Source organism: Dryobates pubescens, chromosome 1, assembly GCF_014839835.1.
Source record: "Dryobates pubescens isolate bDryPub1 chromosome 1, bDryPub1.pri, whole genome shotgun sequence".
In the NCBI taxonomy this organism is placed as follows: domain Eukaryota; kingdom Metazoa; phylum Chordata; class Aves; order Piciformes; family Picidae; genus Dryobates; species Dryobates pubescens.
The window spans coordinates 7259145-7272850 of NC_071612.1; the positions used below are offsets into that span (position 1 = coordinate 7259145).

The 13706-nt window shown below is 42.7% G+C and overlaps 2 protein-coding genes across 6 annotated transcripts in view; one reads left to right on the plus strand and one right to left on the minus strand.

The window, feature by feature from the left end:
* Positions 1-1716: 1716 nt before the first annotated feature.
* THOC7 (THO complex subunit 7) lies at positions 1717-13126 on the minus strand. 2 transcript variants are annotated; one of them, XM_054161106.1, is made up of 8 exons: positions 12975-13126; positions 12358-12475; positions 11392-11513; positions 10409-10495; positions 8967-9024; positions 5459-5525; positions 5277-5346; positions 1717-4066 (listed from the first exon to the last, which is right to left on the minus strand). In XM_054161106.1, exons 1-8 carry the CDS (start codon positions 12991-12993, stop codon positions 3993-3995), a joined length of 615 nt encoding a protein of 204 aa, XP_054017081.1. In that variant the 5' UTR covers positions 12994-13126; the 3' UTR covers positions 1717-3992. The 2 variants fall into 2 exon arrangements, with proteins under 2 accessions (XP_054017081.1, XP_054017073.1); XM_054161098.1 differs by having other exon boundaries at positions 11392-11519.
* The window catches only part of ATXN7 (ataxin 7), an 87208-nt gene continuing 86620 nt past the window's right edge, over positions 13119-13706 (plus strand). For 3 of the 4 annotated variants that reach the window (XM_054161048.1, XM_054161076.1, XM_054161061.1), the window contains exon 1: positions 13119-13230. The gene's annotated coding sequence lies outside the window, so the exon portion shown is untranslated. The remainder of the gene's footprint in view (positions 13231-13706) is intronic. The other variant, XM_054161069.1, reaches the window with a different exon arrangement.

Below are 13706 nucleotides of genomic sequence, written 5' to 3' on the forward strand. Positions count from 1 at the left end.
CTTGAGGCGGGGAACTGTTGGAAAAGTACAGCCTTGGTATTCAGCTCAGCAGTAGCTAAAACACTGGGGTGTTATCAACACCCAGCTACATCACTGTAAAACACAGCACTAGAATGATGCTCTGGGGAGAATTAACTCCAGCTGAGCCAAACCCAATACACTAACTGAGCAGCCTCATGTGCTGTGCCAGCTCCTGCTGGCTTCTTGCCTGCTGCCAGCAGGCAGGTGAACATCAGGGTGTTTGCGGGTGGGGCACGGCGAGTGCTAACCTCAGGATGCTCTGCTCCAAGCCTAGCTTTGCTTCCTGGCTCTTGTGGTGCTGCACAGAGGCAGCAACTGCCTTTTTGTTCTGCCTTTGCACAGTGCCTAGCAACATGCAGCCCCTGGGCTACGAGGGGTGCTTCTAGGGACTTCTGCAAAGCAGATAAAAACGTTTATTAAAATAGACTTGAGAAATGAAGGCTGAGGTAACCCAACAATAATATGATGGTCAGGATGAAGCATGAAAGGCAGAGCACTTCTCTATTGTTAACTTGCCCTCCCTGGGGTCTGTGGTGTGTGTGTGTATGTCTGAAGTGGTTCATACGGTAATTTAGCACTTCCCTTATGGACGTATTGTAGAAAGTAAAAATCACACAGCTCCCCAGAGCAAAACTGAGAGTACTCACCTCTGTTTCTGAATTATATTTGTTTCTCCCTTTTTATTTAATACTTGCCAGAAAAAAAAAAGGGGGGGTGGGTGGGTGGAAGAGGGAACCATCTGAGGTAAGAAGTGGGGGAAAGGATGGTACAAGTCATCTCTGACAGCTGGAAAACTTATATTGCAAGTATCTAAAATCATTACTAATTTGTCTCGTAAATCTCTGGGATGTATTTTTTGCCATTTTCTTTGCTGCCAGCAGCTGTCTTCGAATTACCATGGTCAGAGAGCTATCCATCATTTGGCAGTGTGTCACCATGACTCTCTCCTCCTTCCTCCAGCCCTCCACTGAGCTCACTAAATCTCCCTTCAAAAATTCTCCCCAGGTTACCAGTTCTGTCCAATTACTTTCCCTCTATAACACTCTTGTTTGGAAAGACAGCTCCTGGCATAGAAGCTTAGCACTTCAGCATCTTTTGGCTTCCATTTTCTCATCTACCTGGCAATGGAATTAAGATAGAGTATTTAAGGATGTAAGAATCTTTCAGCTCAGATAGGGACAAGGCAGATCCTGAGAACAGGCAAGATTTCTTAGCATGGTTGTTGACATCCTGAGTTTATATGTGTACTGACTTTTACATATTTTAGAGTTAGATCAGGTAAGCAGCATCATAGCAGGACAGCTTTCCAGGCAGGGATGAAAGAGTGACTATCATATATGCCTCGGAAATATGACGCAGGAAAAACTTCAAGAGAAGAATCAAGGAGATGCAGACAGCTATTTAACATACACAGAGCAGTCTGGAACCTGGAACATAGAGTTTAGTAACAGAGCAGGTTAAAGATTGCCCAGTTTTAAGAGTTTCATTTGATTTTGTTTCTGTTTTGGCACAAAACTAATCCTCAAGAGGTTAGAGGTATAAATACTGAAAAAAATAGGAGCAAAAATTTCTGGATGTCCTACCAAGCTGCGTTTGCTAGGAACTGACATTGGGGTTTTCTGGCACTCTCCAAAATGATGTGACGACATCACCCTCTTGCTGCCACACTGCACAAGGGCAGCTTGGTTCTCTAGGGCAGCAATTGCTTTTCAAGATTGCATCACTGTAATTTCAAACAGGAATACATCCCTTACTTTGCTGCATGTTTCTATAGCTTCTCTCCTGTACAACTTTTGTTTCTATGTATGCATTCCTCACCAGCAGGACAGGCTCAGGCATTGGCATATTTCCAGTCAGGTTCTGTATGGAGCAGCACAAGTTCTGAGAGAAGATATTTGAGTGATCCAAGTAAAATTCCAAAGTACTGGGTTAAAAAAAAAAAAAAAGGAAAAATCTGAGGTTTTCATGGCAGTGCTGTTACCATTTTTAGCTTGTAAATGTCATCCACCTCTGCACCAATATATAATCCAGGTAGCTCAGGAAGAGCTCTGCATCTAGATAAAATGCTACTATGCTTTAAAAGTGTCTTGAGACTTTGTCATTTATGATTTTCATAATTCAAATATTCATGAAAGTGACTCCTCCCAGATTTGGCAATTTAGTGTTGCTGCTTCACAACATTTTTTACTATTGACTGTTGTTAGGAGGGTTAAAAACATAGAACAATAAATGTTCTTATTTGGACTGCATTTTTTTGTATTCAATCCCTTTTGTTTACTTATTCCACACAATCACAGAAACATTCAGGTTGGAAAAGACCCTCAGGATCACCAAGTCCAACCAATAAACCTTCTCTGCAAAGTTCACCCCTAAACCATATCCCCAAGCACCACATCTAAAAGACCTTTAACTAATCCACCCCACTGTCTGCAAAATTTGAAGTGCACAAGAAGCACTGCATGTCTACACAGACTCAAACCTGAGCTTCCCCTGTGTTCTGAGTTGACCAGCTGTGAACTAGAAACCTTTTGACAGTTTATTAGTCTGGGGCTGCACTGCACTACTGAAGCTGTGCGAGTCCTTGGTCAGTTGGCTTGCCTTCAGCGAACTTTGAATGTGAGCTAAACAAGCTCAGATATGCCTGTTCAACCCAATGAAAACAGATACACAGCCACTGAAGAGTGGGAATTATATGGCATTTAGACTGCAAAAGTCCAAAGTCACAATCCTGGAAAACCCCCTCAGCTGTCACCTAGTTTGAGGAGGTGGCACTATTCTGTGTAGTATCATTATTTTACTTCAACCACGTACACCTATGACTCAGTCTGAGTGAGATCCAAAACATGTTCCTTTACGCAAGCCAGTGGAAGGCCTCATTTAGGAGGTGTTTTAGAACATGGCTAAGAGGTAGTGACAGGACCCACTAGTGCCCCTTTTTCCTTCCCCCTCCTGCCTTACAAAAGCTTAGAGCATACTCCATTCTTTTCTTTTGTTGGGAAGGTTGAAACCTGTATTTCCTAACTCCAAACACTGTTCAGTCTGCAGGATGATCCAGGTGGATAGATTACACTCTCCCTATTAAAATATCTGAGATTCTTTGCTGCTGTACTCCTTCAGTTTGTCATCATGAGAAAGGGAGGCTTCCACTACCTGGTTCAGGAGCTACAATGTATTCCTAATAGTCACTTGAAAGATAAAATCCAAAAGTAGATTACAAATGGTTACAAGGTTACATTCCTACTTCTCCAAGTACAAAGCTTTTAAATCATAGTTTTAAAAGTGTCATTTCAAAATGTGACTTTTGATGTGGCCACACAGAACACAGCATAGCAAGGGTCACATCACTGCAATTATTTGCATGACCTTAAGGAAAAAAAAGTAAAGCTAGTCCAGTAAGATTTTTTTATTGTTTTCCACATCTTGACAAGCACAAATTGTATAGAAGCAATTTGTTTTGTATGAAAGTAGAAATTCTAGTCTAGTCACAGGTAACTTCTAAAATGGCAGCTACTTTGAAAAATTAAGACCCTACTTAGTTTAGTTTTAGGTCCCATCTGGACTTGGGTATGGAAACTGGAACTTACACAAAGATGCACTGCCTGCAGTCCAGTGTCAAGTAAGGGGAGCCCATACCGTTAGGCTCAATGCCTACTGAAAAGGGGAAACTATTTGTAAACGCCTTTTATTGACTATGTTTTGCAAACACGAGTTCACAAGTACTGTGCAGAAGCTTCATCCCTTGTAAAACAAAATCTTTGTCACAAATTAGGAAGTTGGTGGATTAACAGAAAGTGCCTGTCTGCACAGATCTGTAACTGGTTTCCCCTGAAGCATAAACAAAACAACTATCTTTGTAAAACAATTCACAGATGCAGCAGAAAACTATTTTTCAGCTCCATCTCTCTTACTGTTGGTTTCAGTACAAGTGAAGACACTTGGATATTCTTAATAGCGTGATCAGTAGTCTTCTATTACATCTGCTGTTTGGTCTCTGTTTCCATCTGTGTTTCTTGAGATTCTTCAGCTTCTGAAAGCTTTTCATCATCTAAAAAGTCAATATTACTGTTGGTCAAACATTCTTGGTTATATTTCCAGACTATTTTGCAGAGCCCTATCTCAAGTTTAAGTACTTTACACTGATTGCCTCAGCAGCATAGTTGGGTACCTCATTATATAAAATCCTATGTTCAAACGAACTAAAAAAAAAAAACAACAAAAAAAATCAAAGTTTTTAAGGCTGATACCTTGTAACAGCTGATCCAGGAAACAGGGGGTACATCCTACAGTATCAATTCAAGCAAACAGTTATCAGGTTGCTTCAAATGAACATGCCTTCTCTCTGTTAATGGTTAATTTCAAGCCTGTGCTTTCCACTACAGTGTTACTTCACAAAATTTTAGAAGGTAAAAGGTGATCTATACATTAATGTGAGACTAATACTTAAGCAAGTGTTAGTAACACATAGTAACAATAACTTCCTGCTAAAATGCAGCTAGTATTAACTGTTCGCTCTGCTGATCGAGATGCCATTAGAGAATGAAAGACATCTGCTCTTATGGACATCTCTGTGTGCCCACCAGGTCATGCTCAAAGGCTATGCCGCTGTTCAGTCTTGGAATGACAGAATATATTCTTAAAAATGTGTTTTAGATATTATCCATATTAAAGTGTGAAAAGTTAGCACTGATTTGAATATAGTAAGTATTTGTATGACAAAAAATGAGCACGAATGTGACTGACTCTAGCTAAATTCCATGAATTTAGAGTGCGACAGTTTTAGTCCCTGCTCTATTACAGGCTCACTGTCTGAGCAGGTAAATCACTTAGCTTTCCTCTAGTCCAATTTCTTTTTAGTGAAACCTCAAATGATGCCCTGATGGCAGTGACATGTTCAAAACTACTGAAACAGGAATTACACAAATCAGTTTGGAAACTATCCACAAGAGTACTTTTCTGTAAGAAATACTTTTTGTGTTTATAAAACCCAACCTTATATTGCTGTCCTCCATACCTACATTTTAGAGGTCCATTGACTACAGATTAATCTGAAGCTAATTAGGAAATGACACAGTAACTATCTTGTAGAAAATAAAACTCAAGCGACTATGAACAGTCTCAGGCTTATGATTAATAGTGGAAAAAAAGTGCTGCTAAGGCCACCAGTCTCAATTGCACACAGCTGGCCCACTGCTGGAAGCTGTGAGTCCCTTGGACCTGCTGAAACCCAACCCAGGTTACCCAAGAAGAGCACTTACTTTCTAAGGTTTGCTGAAGTTCATGGATAGTGCTCAGGAGAACGTGGAACTGCTTTCTTCTCAGCTCCAACTGGAATAATAAAATATCTGTTTTAGGAAACAGCACGTACAGCCAAACAACACATAACAGATTCTCCATTAATTATGTTCCTATTACATAAAAACATCTAAGGAAAGCCTACCTTATCCTCAACATTTTCTTTAATGTGAGAAAGATGTTGCAGTTCTTTCCCCAAAGCTTCTAGCTGCCTGAAAGGAAATTGTCATAATATTTTAAGAGTTCTGTAAAATTCTTGCTAAATAGATTTGAATCAAGTAGACAAAAAAACAACCACTAAATAAATAGTACAAGTAAACAAAGCATAGCAAATGAAATGACATAGAGACATACATGTTAAATTTTTATGTCATGAACTTGTAATTTCAGGCCTTTTATAGAAAACAAAGCCTGCAGGCTTGCATATACTTGACTACAATTGTACACTGGGCATGTGAATTGTAGCAGTTCGGTCCTGCCACTAACACTTTATTTGGCCATGCAATGAAAGTTGGAAAAAGTAGGTAATACCAAACACCAATGGCATTTTCATAGGCTTTGCTACTTCACAGGTTTCTTTATTTTGACATGAGCAAGATTAAATAAAAACACAGCATCAGCAAGGAGAACATATGTGATAAACCTACATCCCCAACATGGAAACACAATTCCCAGACACAACTGACCAAGCAGTCAACTAGTTGCCCAGACAGCGAACTAGGGAACACATGGGCCTTACAGTAGATAAGTAGAATAATCCATGGTTTTAGTGAAACTATATGATTTAGTTCATGACATAGCTTCAACATACAGAATTTAACACTGTGATCCATATAAAGACTCATTTCCTTCTCAAATGTCATCTTTTATTTTAACTGATTGCCTCTGGTGCTAAGAGATAAAGGAAACACGCAACACCTATAATCCTCATTATTATTAACACCCTTTTGAAATACATCATCTTTCAACAACTCTTTGGGATCTTCCTGCAAGCACATGGCTTTTCTGTTCTCACTTGGAGCCACCACAGACCACCACACTCCTTTCTGAGGTAGGGCAAAGAATGACAAGTATACTAGCTTTAAAATGAGGGTGGAACATCAACTCTTATACTCCAACCTCCAATTTGGCCCTTCTACATTTCCTCAAATACCTACCATAATTTATGCTCCATGTAAGAAGAACAATCTATTTCTTTAAAGGTGAAGTGAACTGAGGCTGACCATCCCTGATTAATTAGCAGACAGAGCCATATAAAGGTCAGCAAGGAAATAAAACTTTTATTTCCTGAAGAACTGGCAACTGCTGCAACTACTCTAGGCAGAGAACCATGAAAAGGCCTCTAGTCCTAAGTAACTCACAATGGCTGGGAAAAAGGTCTGGTTTAGTGCTACCTGAGGGTGTTGTCTTTTTTGGAGCCAGTATGCTTGGTACCTTGAAGAGAATGCCTGAAGAGGGGTTGGCTGTGTGACATTATTATTCCTTTAATTGAAGCAGGTTAACAGCTTGCAAGCTTGTACAGTGATTTTGCAAGTATTTGGTTTCTAGTTTCTGACAGACTTGTTTGCCTAAACCTTGCTGTTTACACCGTGCTGTCAGGTATAAATGGACTGTGAAGACATGCAATTTCCTTCTAGGAATCTGAAATGTTACTTCTTTTACTTTCCACTCTAGAGAACCTTTGCCTAGCCTTCTCATTTTTGTATTCCTTTTGTAAGAGCTGGTGTCATTTCTTGGTCCTCTTAACAGCTCTTCTGATACTGTACCTAATTACACTGTGGGCACTGCCCTTTAGTAGTTCAGTTCCTGTCACTTTCTGAATTGGCTCCTGTGCATTACTTGTGACTAAGCTGGTAACAGCTTTTTCTTTTGTGCTCTATGATTAGTTGTTCCAAGAAAAGCATAAAGAAAGTATTTTTCTGAACTTTGTCCTATTGTGCCATATGATCTGCAGAAGCTATAAATGTAACTGTTGCAGTAAGCCATTACATTTCTCCCCACAAGAAGTTTTCTCAAGTGTTTTAAGCGATTAAGGGTTCCACAAAAAGCTTGACATTGTTAGAGAGATTCCATTCTGCTTTAAGAGTGGCCCTTCTTGGTTCATAGTATGACTTTCTTTATACTTTCCACAAACTGGGGAGAAAAGAAACCTTGTAATTAAAACACCAGACGAAAACTTCTGCTAGTTCTTATATTTGAAGTTTGTTCATTTGGAGAGGCCAGTTAGAGCTAAAATACCTATGAACCAAGCTCCCTTTAAAAAAATGTTCCATTCTGTTACCATGTCCTATTTTCTCATCTGTAAAACAGAGGATCACAGCTCAAGTCTGTGTCTTAGGCTAGAGATGATAGAAAGAACTACGGACAAATGGGCATTCTTTGTAGCCATTCTTCCAGCAGATGAACACACTGGTATTTAAAAGTGCAATCTACTCTCCTAAAGAGATTATAAAATTAAGAAAAGACAAAATGCCAAATTTACTAACTGTCACTTACTACTATTTCTAGCTTTGCTGAAAAAAATGTATACTTGGATATGTTAACAACCATGAGAATAAGCCCTCCAAGCCTAAACACCTGGCATTCCCTAAGAAAAGCAGTATTATTGTTTAGTTGTTTCCATTCTTAATGAATTGACTTAACTGAAAAGCTTCACTTTTGATAACTTTATTATGAAGCCCCCCTTGAAAAATGGCACAAGCTGACTTATGAAATAACATGTAGTCAAGCCTCACGAGAATTGCCTGTAATAAAGCTGTGGTAATGAAATCAAGGCACAGAAAAACAACACACAAGAAAGAAATGTGTGAAATATTCCCAGTGGCTTATGGCTATGAAAATGTTATTATTAGGGTAATAATATAATAAAAAAATCCTCCTTTGGCTGTGAAAGACTATGGAATATGAAGAGAACCTCCCCCTGCAATTTCACTTAAACTGGGCAACAAGACTGGCACAAGCTACACTTAAATGAGAACAGTAATCCTGCAATACATCCTTCATCAGGTTAAGAACAAACTGGTAGAAGCAACTTAGAATGTTCCTTTGGCTTGATGAGGTTAAAAAAGATGATCTTCCTACAAGTGCCTAAAATGACTCAAAAGCACAGCTCCAACAATGACACAAGCACTACTCTAAGTTATGTGCAAGATGAGTTGGCTAACAGGTAGGTCTATCCTGCATGTCAGGGCAGGTTACACAGTGGGTCCACAATGTAGTAATTTATAACTGGGCATGCAGGAACAACTACTACAAGGAAAACATAAAAACCCTTAAGACCTTTCTCCTCCTTTCTCTTATTCCACCTTACTTGCTTGTGTGTTATTTTGTGTGACTACTGGATACTTTGCTGGTGCACTTCACAGCACTTCCCCACTATCTTTCTCATATTTCTGGTAAACTGCCCTTAGATGTGCACTTACAGCTGAGTTCACTTCATTCACCCTAAAAATGGAAAGATTTCAAATATAAAACTAGTAGCAATAGTCCTGAACCCGTAAGAAAGTTGCTAAGGGCACAATTTTAAAATGAGACCCACCCAAGATACCCAAGTTTTTCATGTGTCTAAAAGTGAGGAGAGGTCAAACTGAAATAAAAACAAGTGTCAAGTCTGGTCACTTTTAGCTGCTATTTTAATGTAGTCCCATACTTACTTCAGTGTTTCGTGTCTGTCTGGATGCTGCTGTATGACTTTGGCCAATGCATCATATTCTGAAAGAAATTTAAATAGTCTAAGTAATTCTGAAAGTCTAGATTCAAGAAACAAAATTCAGATACCATAGAATGGTACAGATTCTTCCTCCTTCCTGAAAGAAGAAATGTTTTAACACTTTTCTAATTCATATATACATATATAAAAAAAAGTAGCTGCAAAATACCTGTATAAAAATGTATGCAATTTATACCATGCTGTAACACTTCAAAGGAGATTATTAGATGAAAAGAGATTTAAAATAAACTATAGTTGACTGTAGGCCATTATCTACTCAAACTTAACCAATGCCAGTGATTTGTAAAGGATGGAGCAAGAAAACCTTTAGGTAGCTCTGCATGCTTGGTCTGTTGTGCATGATTCAGAAGCATTAGTTTTAGATACGGTGTAATGCCTACACACAGAAAACAGTGCTGATAAGATGATACCTATTTAAGATTTACTCTTTTTTCCAAGTGTAAAATGCTGCAAATGAAAAAACAAAGATTTGTTTTTTAAACTGTATTACACAGTAACAACAATATTATGGTTGTACTGGCAACTAACTTAGCCATTTCCTGATAAGAAGATTGTATACATGCCAACTGCTCCATAAACATGGGGAAATCTGTGCTGCAGGCAGGACGGAAAGATCAAAAAGCAAACACTTGACACAGCTTGTCAAGATGCAAGAACTCCACATTCCTATTGGTTAAAGTTCTTTTAATTCCTGAAGTTATCCACGAAATGGATCAGTTATACTTTTAAAATATTTTCTTCTTTCATTTCATTTATCAAGAAGAAAACCAAATTCTTCCTTTTCTTCAACTGCTCATCATTTGATCATAGTGTTACAGGGAAAGCTTTAAGTTTCAATGAAATTATCAGCACATGCTTTCAAGAGCAGGTTAAAAATACAGCTCTCCTAAAAGGTATTCAGTAAGAGTTGTTGAGTAACTGGCACTGCTGTCTCTGCATAAGACAAGACATTACCTTCCCTTAAGAGCTGAAGGGATACACTTGCATGATTTTCAGTGCTGGGTGTAAGTCTGTCCAACTCTTGTCTCAGTTAATACTGTGCTTTAGTTCTTGTGAAACCACCTGAATTGTGATAGGATGCTTTGGGTTTTTTTCTTTGGCCTGAAATATCTCTCTGATCTACTCTTTTAGGTTTTCCTGATGTTGCATGTCATTGAGATCTACTGGTTCAGCCCTGCCTGCCTCATCCACCAAAAACTTTCAGCAGTTGAGTGTGGAACCCATTAGACTAAATACACTATTCTTGATCCCACTATATTCCCTAGCACTTTAAAACATTTGGAATCTGCTTTCCAATACAACAGCATTTTAAAAGACAACAAAACAATGAAACTGACCAGTGTAAATACAGATACTGCTCCTTACCCTGGCGATTCTTCCGAATCCTTTTTGCTTGCAGGATTTGCTTTTTGCATTCAGAAATCTTCTCATGTGCTGCAGCGATACTGTTTTCTTTAAAACAAAACAAGAGTATAGAGAGTTATGCTGAACTCAAATACATGTAAACAGGATCTGCTAAAATATAAAAGGAGCTGCTTGTGATATGGTGGCCAGCAGGAGCAGGGAAGTCATTGTACCCCTGTACTCTGCACTGGTTAGGCCACACCTTGAGTACTGTGTATAGTTCTGGGCCCCTCAGTTTAAGAAGGACATCGAGACACTTGAACGTGTCCAGAGAAGGGCAACAAGGCTGGGGAGAGGCTTTGAGCACAAGCCCTATGAGGAGAGGCTGAGGGAGCTGGGATTGTTTAGCCTGGAGAAGAGGAGGCTCAGGGGAGACCTCATTGCTGTCTACAACGACCTGAAGGGGGGTTGTAGCCGGGAGGAAGTTGGTCTCCTCTCTCAAGCAACCAGCACCAGAACAAGAGGACACAGTCTCAAGCTGCACCAGGGGAAGTTTAGGCTCGAGGTGAGGAGAAACTTCTTCACTGAGAGAGTCATTCGCCATTGGAATGTGCTGCCCAGGGAGGTGGTGGAGTCACCGTCCCTGGAGGGGTTCAAGAGGGGATTGGATGTGGCACTTGGTGCCATAAGTCTAGTCATGAGGTCTGTGATGACGGGTTGGACTTGATCTTTGAGATCTCTTCCAACCTTGGTGACACTGTGGCCTGCTAGCTCCATCAGCTTCAAAACTTCACGCACTTTAACACAGTAAAATGCTTTTATTTGTATGTATTTTATACACTGATAAGATGCTTACAGGGTATGGCTGAATGCTGCCTATTAAGAAAAGAAACTACCCAAACCACTCATCATCTGTATATATTATGCCCAGCACAAGTGGCTCAAGCTTGTTCATAAAAGAGAAATTGTCAAACTGAAACCAGGAATAATTTTATCATCTTTACCTATATCCTTGTAGATTTTTTCATAGTTTTCCATCTCTCTCAGGTTCATGTCGTACACCAGCAGAGTTTTTCCCATTGAAAATTCACACTGGGATAAAGTGCTCAGCATTCGTTGGTACTGACTGTAACTGAAAGCAGACAGGATTATTTATTCCTAAGCAGGATAAAAATACTCCCTGCATTTACAAAATAAGAATGCTGCACCAAGGAACAGCTGAATAACAATTACCAAATAAACAAAAGAGTTTAAAGACTGAGTGTCTAACTTTTTTGACAACACAGTTAGAAACACTGTACCCATTAATTCTGCCATCATGTCCTTAGAGGTGTAAAGTGAGTATTAAAGCAAGGGGCAGACTGATACAGGGTTTATAAACCTCCCAGCTAGGGCTGTCTCTGTGACCATGGGCATTAGTATTTTAATACTGCGGTGCTGTATTAAACTACAGAATCACCATTATTGTGACCTCTGGGAATTCATATCCAGTACTACAACACACCTCATAGCAGAACACCACGTTGTCTTTCATCCCTTACTACTTTAGCCTGGTTTTATTTATATAAAAAAAACCGAACAGCAGCAGCAGGAACCTCAGCAGTACTACTCTTTCCTAACAGAAAAACTGCAGAACTAAAATATTCAAGCCACGATCCTGTCAGAATAGCAGGAATCCCGACTGGATCAGGCAGCAGCACGACAATCCCGAGGGCATTTGGGCGGCGCTGACACATTTCGTGATAGTGCCTGCAGCCTTCGCTAACTTCTGACCTGTCTCTAGTCCTCATCTCCTGTCGCTGTGCTCGGCGTTTGTACTGGAAATACCACAGAGCCAGACTGAAAGGCAGATGTATACATTTTAACATGCATCTTTTGAAAAACTGATCAAGCCCAGTCCTCCACTGAAATGTCAGCTGCACAGTTCCAAGACTGAAAAAAACCCACCCAAACAAACAGAAAACAAATACCCTTCCTCTTGAGATCCAGAATTACACCACTTAATAAAACTCTTCACTAGCAGATTGATCCGTCTGTCGTCACCAGCACCATCGCCATCGATCAGAAGTCGCTTGCGGATAACTTCATCTGAGGAAAAACTCCTCGTTAATGGCAGCCGCAGCCCAGAGCGGAGCGCGGGTGTCACCCCAGGCCTTCAGGGAACGATTCCCGGGGCTAAACCGGGAGGATCTGTTGAACACGAGAAGTCCTAGGGCCCTGGGCCGGAGGGCCCCTGGGGCCCGGGAGAGGGAGGTCGAGGGGCGGGGGGCGCCCAAAGGCCCGGGCGTGAGCCGGCATGAAGGGCCCGGGAGCGGGGCCGCGGGGTCGGGGCCAGGATGGAGGCCGGTCTGCGGGTAAGAGGCCTGGGATCGAGCTCGTAGAGAGGACAAGGGAGGCCTGGGGCCGGAGGCGCGGGGAGCTCTTCCTTGGAGGGAGGCTACAACCGTGCGGCGGACAGCGCCGCGGCGGGCGGGAGACGAGGCGGGCCCGGCGCCGAGGGGAGCATAGCGGGCCGGGCAGGGGTCGGGGCGCGGGGCGGCAAGCGCGGCGAGGGAGGGAAGGAAGGAAGGAAGGAGGGAGGTCTCACCGTCGGTCACGGCCCCCATGGCGGCGAGTGCCGGAGCCGGCGGGGCGGTGGCAGCAGCGAGTGAGGTCAGCTTCCCACAATGCAGCCGGCGAGAGCGGCGGCCATGGAGGGGGAGGCGGCGGCGGCGGCAGCTGGGGCCTGAGCCGGCTGGCGGCGGACGCACGGCCCGGCGGCGGCTGCTGCGGCGGGGAGGGCCGGCGGGCGAGGCCTGCGCCCCGCGTGGAACCGGCCCCCTGGCGAGGGGCGGCCCCGCCAGGTGAGGGGCCGACGGGGGAGGGAAGCGGCGGTCCCCGCGCCCGCAGCCAGGCTCCACCTCCCCGCCCCCGCCACCGCGCCCCCAGCCCCGCCGCCCCTCGCCCGGGCCGCCCTGCCATGCCCCCGGCACATGCTCCATTGCCCTCGACACGACGCGACGGGGAGGCCAACGGGCCGGGGCAGCCCTCAACTGCCCCCGTGCCACCCCTCAACTGCCCCCGTGCCACCCGCCTGTCTCAGAGTGTCCTCCTGGGACCACCATCACCCTTGGTGGTCCTGTCCTGCCCTCACAGAGGGTGCTGTATGGCCTCACGCTGCAGTGATGGCGGGACAGCACAGGAGCAGGTGGACGGTCCCTCCATGGTGCCCAGCACCAAGGCAATGCTGCCACGAGCATAGTGGGACTCACGGTGGTGGCTGGCTGATCTGTGTGGTTGGAGGGAGCGGGACTGACGGCACTTTGGTGCTTGCTCCCTG